The 12,253-nt window shown below is 49.2% G+C and overlaps 1 protein-coding gene across 1 annotated transcript in view; it reads left to right on the top strand.

Moving 5' to 3' along the window:
* Sik3 (Salt-inducible kinase 3) overlaps positions 1-12,253 on the top strand; it is a 122,740-nt gene that overhangs the window by 96,516 nt on the left and 13,971 nt on the right. The window contains exon 13 of the mRNA XM_050178975.3: positions 9,004-9,134. Coding sequence (XP_050034932.1) covers positions 9,004-9,134 — 131 coding nt within the window. The remainder of the gene's footprint in view (positions 1-9,003; positions 9,135-12,253) is intronic.

Raw genomic sequence — 12,253 nt, 5'->3', positions numbered from 1 at the left:
CCTTATCCTCAGCGGAGGTCAACTATAGTCAACTGGAAAAAGAGGCGCTCGCTCTAGTTTTCGGCGTCAAACGTTTCCACTACTATCTTTTCGGGCGTTCATTTGTTCTCGTTACTGACCACAAACCCTTGCAGACAATTTTCGGTCCCAAGACGGGAATACCAACTGTTGCCGCAGCTAGACTGCAACGCTGGGCTTTAGTTCTGTCTGCTTACAATTTTACTTTGAAGTATAAGCCATCGAGTCAAAACGCCGAAGCAGATTGCTTATCTCGATTGCCTCTGCCAAGTGAAAGTGAAGAATGCTCGGATGACCAGTTTTATCTCCTACGCATGCAGTCCTTGCCAATTAACTGTCGTGATGTGGCACGCGAAACTGCCCGAGATCCGATTCTAAAGATAGTCATGCAGCACGTAATGAACGGTTGGCCTGAGACCATCGTGAGTGAAGAAATGAAGCCATTTTTTCACAGACGCTGTGAACTTTCTGCACAGCTAGGGTGTCTTCTTCTTGGAATGCGTGTCGTTATTCCTCGGAAACACCAGTCACAGATGCTCGAAGAACTGCACCAGGGACATCCTGGAATTGTTCGAATGAAAGAACTAGCACGTAGTTACGTGTGGTGGCCAGGCATCGATCGCGACATTGAGACCCAAGTGCGTTCGTGCAACCCCTGTTTAACTCAACGCGCGATGCCTTGCCCGGCTCCTTTGCACCCGTGGGCATGGCCAACCAGACCATGGGAACGTCTGCATATCGATTTTGCAGGACCTTTCAAGGGCGCCATGTTCCTGGTTGTGGTCGACGCTCACTCCAAGTGGCCGGAGGTGTGCCAAATGCGAGCCACGTCCGCGGAAAACACAGTAAACCGTCTCCACGAAATCTTCTGCAGGTTTGGTTACCCTGAAGTTGTGGTATCTGACAATGGACCGCAGTTCATCCCGGCTGTGTTTTCAAACTACCTTAAGAGCATTGGCACGCGCCATGTAAGAACGTCAGCCTACCATCCGAGCAGTAATGGACAAGCTGAACGATTTGTCCAAACTTTGAAAGCGGCACTGCGGAAAAGTACTGCCGAGAGCTTAAGCACCACATTGGGAGAGTTTTTGTTGTCTTACAGGAACACTCCTCATGCCACCACGGGCGAGGCGCCGGCCACTCTCCTGCTACAGCGTAGACTCCGCACCCGTCTAGATGCCATCAAGCCCTCGCTGCAGCAGAAGGTTTCGACGCGGCAGTTCGTCCAGACAGTGCGTCGCAAGCAGCGCGCACGTGAATTCGCTGTGGGTGAAAGTGTTCTTGTGCGAAATTTCAGACGTGGTGCAAAGTGGTTGCCTGGGATTGTGTTAGGGCGGACTGGACCTGTTTCATACAGAGTTCGTGTGGAAACCGGTCGAGGTGTGTTTGCCTGGAAGCGCCACCAGAACCACATAATTCAAACCAGGGATATGGACTTTCCGTACATCCCTGAACAGCGAGACTACCCCGAGCAGCCGCGACCCGACAGCCCCGACCCGGTGCAGCCAGCTTCGTCTTCTCTTCCAGCCACGGCAGAGCGGCGTTATCCTGCAAGGCAGCGGCGCCCTCCAGACCGCTATGTGCCATGAACTACTTTTGTTTCAGTGCATGCGCCCGAACTACAATAAGAACGGGGGAGTGTAGTGGCCGCACGTCTACCGATAACCTACACGTGCGCTACTGCGACACGCCCCTTTGATAAGAGCTTATATACCGCGGCGCCGAGCATAGCCGGCGCACTTCTTCCCAGCTTATCACAGTCGGCGGCCCAGCTGTGCTGGTGCTCGCCAGTCACCTTGTCAATGGAATAAAGCAATTCCCTTTGCGTACTGTCCCTGCAACCGCCTGGTTCCTGCCTGCCTGGAAGAACACCACAGGACTTTCAAGGCCTTGTCAAAGCTTTTTTAAAGTTGCAGGGCAGCATCCCATTAAAAATTTTTTTTTTACAATAACAACATTTCCAAAACACTATAGCTTTTAAGTTTAGTTAAGTTTAGCTATAGTGTTTTGGAAATGTTGTTATTGTAAAAAAAAAAATTTTAATGGGATGCTGCCCTGCAACTTTAAAAAAGCTTTGACAAGGCCTTGAAAGTCCTGTGGTGTTCTTCCAGGCAGGCAGGAACCAGGCGGTTGCAGGGACAGTACGCAAAGGGAATTGCTTTATTCCATTGACAAGGTGACTGGCGAGCACCAGCACAGCTGGGCCGCCGACTGTGATAAGCTGGGAAGAAGTGCGCCGGCTATGCTCGGCGCCGCGGTATATAAGCTCTTATCAAAGGGGCGTGTCGCAGTAGCGCACGTGTAGGTTATCGGTAGACGTGCGGCCACTACACTCCCCCGTTCTTATTGTAGTTCGGGCGCATGCACTGAAACAAAAGTAGTTCATGGCACATAGCGGTCTGGAGGGCGCCGCTGCCTTGCAGGATAACGCCGCTCTGCCGTGGCTGGAAGAGAAGACGAAGCTGGCTGCACCGGGTCGGGGCTGTCGGGTCGCGGCTGCTCGGGGTAGTCTCGCTGTTCAGGGATGTACGGAAAGTCCATATCCCTGGTTTGAATTATGTGGTTCTGGTGGCGCTTCCAGGCAAACACACCTCGACCGGTTTCCACACGAACTCTGTATGAAACAGGTCCAGTCCGCCCTAACACAATCCCAGGCAACCACTTTGCACCACGTCTGAAATTTCGCACAAGAACACTTTCACCCACAGCGAATTCACGTGCGCGCTGCTTGCGACGCACTGTCTGGACGAACTGCCGCGTCGAAACCTTCTGCTGCAGCGAGGGCTTGATGGCATCTAGACGGGTGCGGAGTCTACGCTGTAGCAGGAGAGTGGCCGGCGCCTCGCCCGTGGTGGCATGAGGAGTGTTCCTGTAAGACAACAAAAACTCTCCCAATGTGGTGCTTAAGCTCTCGGCAGTACTTTTCCGCAGTGCCGCTTTCAAAGTTTGGACAAATCGTTCAGCTTGTCCATTACTGCTCGGATGGTAGGCTGACGTTCTTACATGGCGCGTGCCAATGCTCTTAAGGTAGTTTGAAAACACAGCCGGGATGAACTGCGGTCCATTGTCAGATACCACAACTTCAGGGTAACCAAACCTGCAGAAGATTTCGTGGAGACGGTTTACTGTGTTTTCCGCGGACGTGGCTCGCATTTGGCACACCTCCGGCCACTTGGAGTGAGCGTCGACCACAACCAGGAACATGGCGCCCTTGAAAGGTCCTGCAAAATCGATATGCAGACGTTCCCATGGTCTGGTTGGCCATGCCCACGGGTGCAAAGGAGCCGGGCAAGGCATCGCGCGTTGAGTTAAACAGGGGTTGCACGAACGCACTTGGGTCTCAATGTCGCGATCGATGCCTGGCCACCACACGTAACTACGTGCTAGTTCTTTCATTCGAACAATTCCAGGATGTCCCTGGTGCAGTTCTTCGAGCATCTGTGACTGGTGTTTCCGAGGAATAACGACACGCATTCCAAGAAGAAGACACCCTAGCTGTGCAGAAAGTTCACAGCGTCTGTGAAAAAATGGCTTCATTTCTTCACTCACGATGGTCTCAGGCCAACCGTTCATTACGTGCTGCATGACTATCTTTAGAATCGGATCTCGGGCAGTTTCGCGTGCCACATCACGACAGTTAATTGGCAAGGACTGCATGCGTAGGAGATAAAACTGGTCATCCGAGCATTCTTCACTTTCACTTGGCAGAGGCAATCGAGATAAGCAATCTGCTTCGGCGTTTTGACTCGATGGCTTATACTTCAAAGTAAAATTGTAAGCAGACAGAACTAAAGCCCAGCGTTGCAGTCTAGCTGCGGCAACAGTTGGTATTCCCGTCTTGGGACCGAAAATTGTCTGCAAGGGTTTGTGGTCAGTAACGAGAACAAATGAACGCCCGAAAAGATAGTAGTGGAAACGTTTGACGCCGAAAACTAGAGCGAGCGCCTCTTTTTCCAGTTGACTATAGTTGACCTCCGCTGAGGATAAGGTACGTGATGCGTACGCAACCGGATGGCACTGACCATTTGGCTCCACATGAGAGATGACAGCTCCTATACCGTATGCTGATGCATCACACGACAGTTGCAGGGGCGCACTGGGGTCGTAGTGAGCGAGAACCGGTGGCTGCGACAGCAGCTGCTTGATATGCGAGAAGGCTGCTTCGCACTCGTCACTCCAGGCCCAGGGAACATCGAGTCGCAGCAATCTGTTTAGGGGTAAAACGACGTTTGACAGGTTAGGAACAAACTTGCCATACTAGTTTATCAAGCCCAACAGTGAATGCAATTGCTGCTTGTCCGTGGGACGCGGAGCCTTTGCGATGGCTTCTAGCTTGTCAGTTGCCGGTTCAATTCCGTGCGCGCTAATGACATGTCCCAAGTACTGCAACTTGTCTTTGAAAAACTCGCATTTTTCTTTCTTTACCCGGATGCCTCTGTCTGATAACCGTCTCAATACCGCCTCCAAATTCTTTAGGTGCTCCTGTTCAGTCTTTCCGGTGACCATGATGTCATCGATGTAACAAGTAACTCCGTCAAGGCCCTTCAGAATATTATCCATGATCTTCTGAAAGATCGCCGGCGCTGAGGCAATGCCAAAAGGCAAGCGGTTAACAACATATAAGCCCTTGGACGTGTTCAAGGTCAGGTAGGCTTTGGATTCCTCGTCCATCTCGACTTGCTGATAAGCCCGACTTAAATCAATTTTGGAGAATTTCTGACCGCCAGCTAATGCTGCCAAAAGCTCATCGAGCTTTGGAAGCGGGTACGTTTCTACATCTAGGATTGGGTTCAGCGTGAGTTTGTAATCTCCACAGATTCTAATCGACCCATCGCTCTTTACTACGGGAACAATTGGCGTAGCATACTTGCTACTGGCGACACGAGAAATGATTCTCAACTTCTCGAGCTTTTCCAATTCAGCCTCTACCCTTTTCACAAGAGCGAAAGGCACACTCCGTGCTTTTAGAAAACGAGGCACTTGGTCATCCTTAAACTTGAGGCTTGCCTGCTCTCCTTGTATGGTCCCTAACTCATCCTTAAACAGGTCTTCGTTTTTCCGTAGCAGAGTTTCTAGTGCTGCAGGTGGACTGCCTGACGCAGTGGACACCTTGCAAAGACCTCGAATGCCACCCCAGTCTAGCCTGATATGCTGTAGCCAGTTGCGACCTAAGAGCGGTATGCCGCCTTGCGGAACAATGTAAAGCGGCAATCGTGCCTCTTGGTTATTGTGGCGGACCAGCACATCCATTACTCCTATAGGCTTTACGGTTTCCCCTGTGTACGTCTTCAGTTGCATCTTTGTTGGTTGCAAACGAACACCAGGAAAGTACACTTTAGCCTGATGGTGCGACATGACCGATACTGCTGCTCCAGTGTCGAGCTCCATGTTTACGGTAGTTCCTTCTACATTTACGCCTACCATTATGGGTGCCGTTTGTGACACGTCGATACTGTTGAGCTTAGTGAAGTCGTGCTGGGTCTTGCACTCAAGCGTGCGCATACACTGATTCTGGTTTTTTTGGTTCCGCTCTTGCTCTGCACATTCTGCGTATGTGCCCCTGCCGGTTACATTCGAAGCAAGTAGCTCGTACGTGCGGACACGCTTGCGCATCGTGCTTAAAAGAACCACAGCGATAACACTGCTGGGATTTGGCACGTTTACTTGCGTACTTATTCTTCTGCTTTCCGCTCTGCATTCGGTGAACTAGGCCACCGCTATCTGATAAATCATGGGCTGTCACTGCATTGTTCATTGCGGCCTCGGACGCCAGAGCACGGTCAACTGCCTTCTGGAAAGTTAAGTGCTTGTCCTCGACGAACAGCTGTCTCTGGATATCTATTCGCCGCATGCCACACACAAACTTGTCGCGAAGCGCATCGTCGAGAAAAGAACCGAAATCGCAGGTTTGAGCTAGCCTGCGTATCTCTTCTACAAACTGGGCTATCGTCTGCGTTTCGCCCTGCACGGCACGATAAAACTTGGCTCTCTCGGCAATAACGGATGGCTTTGGCGACAGGTGTTTGCTCAAAACTTCCCTCAACTCGCTTAACGACTTCGATGTAGGCGTATCGGGAGCAGTCAAAGACTTTAACAGTTGGTAGGTTTTCGGACCGATGAGACTCACGAAAACGTCGACTTGAAGGTCGGCTGGAACCTTGTTTGCCCTCAGATACGATGAGAGTCGCTCGTCGTACGACGTCCAGTCACTGGTCGAGTCGTCAAAAGGTTCCATCTGTCCCAGCTGCGAGGCCATTTCGCAGTATTGTCGGTTCCGAAGAAGAGACTGTCAACTTAGCTGCAGGGTCCCGCTGTCGATGCGTTGATCCTCGTCGCCATTATGTGGTGTTCTTCCAGGCAGGCAGGAACCAGGCGGTTGCAGGGACAGTACGCAAAGGGAATTGCTTTATTCCATTGACAAGGTGACTGGCGAGCACCAGCACAGCTGGGCCGCCGACTGTGATGAGCTGGGAAGAAGTGCGCCGGCTACGCTCGGCGCCGCGGTATATAAGCTCTTATCAAAGGGGCGTGTCGCAGTAGCGCACGTGTAGGTTATCGGTAGATGTGCGGCCACTACAAGTCCTTGCATATCCTTAAATTTTTGGCTCTGAGACTTGTACAAACCCTGTCCCATAGGCACTATCACCAGTTCTATAGAGTAATCTTTGTAGGAAACTCATAGGGGCAGATCTTTCAAGGCACTGTTCACTTTGCCGTAGTAATTTTGTAGCATCTGCCATCACTGATTGGCTCTTTGTAATGTATGAAGCAACCAACAGATAATGCCTGCCTTTTATGTGCAGAGCACACTATTTGCGTGAGCTTTCCTTCATAATTTTACGTTGAATAGCTAACTTTGCCCAGCTGTCATGGAAATCTTATGAAGGCCTTCTGTTTTCTTCTTTGTCATGATGCCACTGCCCCCTTGCTTTCAACTCAGCCTCTTCATGTAGTGAGGGGGGGGGGGGGTAGACAAAAAGCGCCTACCTCTGTGGCAGTTTACAGCTGGGACCTTGATGCACTAGCCACTTCTTGCATTCTTTTTACACATTGGAATTCATGTAGTGTTTGTGGTCTTTGCGACGCAGACTGCGTGAGTGGTAGTATCTCCACTACGTGTACTTCAAAGGCAACAGAATGCACTGCGTACAGCCAGCAGTGATGTGACTGCTACACCAGTTGCATGAAGAGGTTAAAACCACTCTATCCCGCTACATTTTTAAGATAATTTGAATAATTTGTGCCAAACTTGCACCAAGAGGTGGTTTTTCAATAAAAAAAAAAAAGAATAAGCGAGCATTATACTTCTATTTTTCAGCTCCTCACAATAGCATACTAATTTGACTGCTCATGAAAGCATATGCGCATTTGCTCTGGAGCTAATTATGAAGTAATATATTAATGTTTTGCAGTACCTCACCAGGTGATTTGCTGAGCCACAACGACCCAAATATGAAAAAGTTACAGAGGCACTTAAGTCTTCTTACGTGCATTGAATGCGAAAGCATTCTTACTCTTCTGCGCGATACTTTGCACTTTGTCATGTGCTCGAATTGGGCAAAGTCAATTTTGAGGGTGGGCTGTCCAAATTTGGGAATGGGCCAAGTTGGTTTTGAATGTGGGTCAACTCAATTTTCAAATTGGGCAAGGTCAATTTTTTGGGTGTGGGCCACGGCGTCCATCCGACGCGTGGCTGTTCACTGTGGAATTTCGCAGTGCGAGCTGCAGCATGTCCAGTGCTGGGAACGTGACATCATCACTTGGTCATGTGGGTTTTCTTGCCATCGGATGGTAATAATGTAATGTTTGGGGTCGGGCATGAAATAGATGGTAGCTGGCCCATGTCGTCCAACTTATCCACACTGAGGACGTTGTTGAAGGGAAGGACTGCTTCTCATCAAGAACGAGGAATATGGGATTTATTTACAGTATCTACATGAGAACGCTACAGTTCATCAGTCTAACATGACTGAAAAGTGGAATGCACCCTGAGGAGCCACCAACGGCTCCTTAAATACACTCCGTCCTCCCTAGATCCCTAGTGAGGGAAAATGGCAGTTCACCACCGACCAATTCAGAGCATCTAAAGTCATCGTAGCCGACCCACCTTTGAGGGGGAGGGCTTACGCACTCACTTCCGCACAGGTTGCACTGACCACGCCGAGGTGAGTGGGTTCTCGCAGATGTGGTGCCAGACCCGAGCAAGCACCTCTTTATCCCAGAGTTGACCTTGCAGTCAGTGGCCGTCGCATCTGCCCATTGTCTGACGACTTCTAAGCTGCATGAGCCGACACCGCAAAATATCTGCCAGGAGCTCCCCTGCTCCAATCGTTCCGTGAAGGCGTACACACTAACAATACTTGCTCCGCCGACTGCGCCTAGCCATCTCGGCGCCGTCCCCTGGTTGACGCGGCGCATTCTTGTCTTCACAAAGCCGGTTGTCGCCACAGCAGACATCCCGGCGCCAAATGGCTGGGGAAGCAGCGCATTGTCCTCCCTACAAAACGGGTCGCTGCCGCAGCCATGGGGGCGTCGAAGGGCTGGGGACTGACGTCTGGTCGTCCTTTCAAAGTGAGTCGTTGCAGCAGACCTGGTGGCGCCTTTCCATTGGTCACTTCCTGGAAGGTCACCAGCCCCCGCCGGTCAAACGTAACAATGCCGGAAACTTGCCGGATTTTCCACTTTATGGGGCATATAAGCCTTTCGCCTTAAATATACGTTGAAATTCATGACGTCACACTGACATACTGGCACTGAGGTTTTGGCATAAAATTTCAGAAGATGGGAACTTTGACGTTCACTTTCTCTTCTAATGATCAACTACAACTACAAAATTATCAAAAATATAGTTTTGATAAATTACTTTATTAGCCTGAACTAGTTTAGTCTTTCTCTTTGGTGCACCTTTGGAAGTAAGAAGAAACAAGTTTGCTACTCATAGGTGCAGCTTGAAACACTCACATGTTTGTCGCTTTTCTTGTGCAGGTATCTGCAGGCACGTGGCCACGGCAAGAGGCATACGGTTGCCATGGGCAATGCAGAAGAGGTGCAGGATGCTCAGTGGAAGCCCCGGCAACGGAGGTCTGGCCTGTTGACTGTCATGGAAAAGCAGCCAGGTAGTGAGATGCTGCAATCACCGCAGCATTCGCACTCGGCTCTGTTTAGCAATGTGCTGTTGTGTCAATTGGAGTTTGTTGGTATAGAATTAAAGTCAACTCTCGTTAATTTGACCTCGGGTAATTCGACTTTTCATTTAATTCAAATTTACTGGATAATCACGGTGAGAAACCGTGGAAAGAAGCTTCCCATGGAAAGAAAACTTGTCCAATTTGAACGCGAAAGCATGCTGCTTCGGTTAATGTGACCCCCGCTGGTTACCCCTGATGCAAGCGCTAGCTTCCAAAAAACATGAAAGCATAAGAAATTAAGCAGACAGTGCTACTGATTGCCTAAGATTTAAGCTGTCTTAATTAAATTTATTTTCAACCTTTGGTGGCTGACGCTCTCTCCGCCCCTGAAGCCATTTGTTGCCGCTTCTTTCTTGTGGTTCCATGCTGAGGCAGCACTCAAGCATGTAGGCACTCTTTGCCTCGTGCTCGTCGAGTCGCACTTCAAGAGCAACAAACAGTAAGACATTACGGACAAATGAAGTCGAGGGTTTGACTAAGACTTGTCTGCTCAGGATTAATCATAGTGAAGAAAGAAAACACTGACCACAAACATAAATAACAAGACTTTTCGGCTTACACAAGAGACCCTTCTTCATAAGCCAGATTGTGAACAAGGCTCTCGCATGGAAGCCGAAACATCTTGTTATTATTTTTGTGGTTGGCGTCCATTTTACCTTTCACTACGTTAGTCTACATTAAGCAATGAAAAAATTGTTTGAATTTGTTCATTTTGCTACTATTTGTTATTCAACCGAATCTTGCAGTCCCGCAAGGTTTGCATTAAAGGCCGATCCACACGACGGACCAAATTGTTCTTTTAGGCCGCGGTCCGCGCATCACGTGATAGGACTTCACCAGTTTGTGCGGACCGCCGTTGGCTGATGCAAGACCGCGGCCCTCGCGGTCCTACAAATCACCAAGGCTTTTCCCACATCAGTTTTGGTGGCAGACCGCATGCAAATCGCAGCGATTTTGGCGTAGCCAACAAATGTTGTCCGGCAACAGAGTCATCATCATCATCAGCCTGGTTACGCCCACTGCAGGGCAAAGGCCTCCCATACTTCTCCGACTTCCCCGGTCATGTACTAATTGTGGCCATGTCGTCCCTGCAAACTTCTTAATCTCATCCACCCACCTAACTTTCTGCCGCCCCCTGCTACGCTTCCCTTCCCTTGGAATCCAATCCGTAACCCTTAATGACCATCGGTTATCTTCCCTCCTCATTACATGTCCTGCCCATGCCCATTTCTTTTTCTTGATTTCAACTAAGATGTCATTAACTTGCGTTTGTTCCCTCACCCAGTCTGCTCTTTTCTTATCCCTTAACGTTACACCCATCATTCTTCTTTCCATAGCTTGTTGCATCGTCCTCAATTTAAGTAGAACCCTTTTCGTAAGCCTCCAGGTTTCTGCCCAGTACGTGAGTACTGGTAAGACACAGCTGTTGTTCATTTTTCTCTTGAGGGATAATGGCAACCTGCAGTTCATGATCTGAGAATATCTGCCAAACGCACCCGAGCCGATTCTTATTCTTCTTATTATTTCAGTCTCATGATCCAGATCCGCGGTTACTACCTGCCCTAAGTAGATGTATTCCCTTACCATTTCCAGTGCCTCGCTACCTATCGTAAACTGCTGTTCTCTACCGAGACTGTTAAACATTACTTTAGTTTTCTGCAGATTAATTTTTAGACCCACCCTTCTGCTTTGCCTCTCCAGATCAGTGAACATGCATTGCAATTGGTCCCCTGAGTTACTAAGCAAGGCAATATCATCAGCAAATCGCAAGTTACTGAAGTATTCACCATTAACTCTTATCCTCAATTCTTCCCAATCCAGGTCTCTGAATACCTCCTGTAAACATGCTGTGAATAGCATTGGAGAGATCAAATCTCCCTGCCTGACTCCTTTCTTTATTGGGATTTTGTTGCTTTCTTTATGGAGGACTACGGTGGCTGTGGAGCCGCTGTAGATATTTTTCAGTATTTTTACATACGGCTCGTCTACACCCTGATTCCGTAGTGCCTTCATGACTGCTGAGGTTTCGTCTGAATCAAACGCTTTCTCGTAGTCAATGAAAGCTATATATAACGGTTGATTATATTCCGCACATTTCTCTATCACCTGATTGATAGTGTGAATATGGTCTATTGTTGAGTGGCCTTTACAGAATCCTGCCTGGTCCTTTGGTTGACAGGAGTCTAAGGTGTTGCTGATTCTATTTGCGATTACCTTAGTAAATACTTTGTAGGCAACGGACAGTAGGCTGATCGGTCTATAATTTTTTATGTCTTTGGCGTCCCCTTTCTTATGGATTAGGATTATGTTAGCGTTCTTCCAAGATTCCGGTACGCTCGAGGTAATGAGGCATTGCGTATACAGGGTGGCGAGTTTTTCTAGAACAATCTGCCCACCATCCTTCAACAAATCTGCTGTTACATGATCCTTTACTTCTTCCGGCGTTACTTGTGGGATTTCAAATTCCTCTAGACTATTCTCTCTTCCATTATCGTTGTGGGTGCTCTGGTACTGTATAAATCTCTATAGAACTCCTCTGCCACTTGAACTTGGGGGGGCAACAGAGTGTCTTCAGCCAAATTCAGTCTAGTTTTCGGCTCAGCAAAAGCTAGTCGTTTCATGTTCGCCGTTCCGCCTACATGTGCATGCAGCAGATATATTTTTTAAACACCATGTCCTCTTGGAGTGACGAGGAGGTTTTTTTATCTTGTATCCCTTGTTGAGCAGTACCCAGCTTTGTGGGACTTGAGCCGGAATGATTACAATGATAACGCGAAAAAGCTTTAGTGTAGCTGGTTGGTCCGCTCTGCTGTCTGCTATGGCGGTCCGCCGTGTGGATGTGCTCTGCGCCAGACCGGACCGCAGCGGGCTGTGACATCGCATCACGTGACCGATCGGCCCGCAGACTTGGTTCGTCCTGTGGATCGGCCTTAGCAGACAGACAGACAGACAAAGAACTTTAATTACAAGGTCCTGAGAAGCTTTGCCCTAGGGCAGAGCTGTGGGCCACTCCCACGCCGCATCGTGGGCTCTCTGGACAGCCCAGG

This window comes from Dermacentor andersoni, chromosome 5 (assembly GCF_023375885.2).
Source record: "Dermacentor andersoni chromosome 5, qqDerAnde1_hic_scaffold, whole genome shotgun sequence".
Classification (NCBI taxonomy): domain Eukaryota; kingdom Metazoa; phylum Arthropoda; class Arachnida; order Ixodida; family Ixodidae; genus Dermacentor; species Dermacentor andersoni.
Note: the sequence above shows the minus strand (reverse complement) of the source record. Positions and strands in the feature narration are given on the sequence as shown.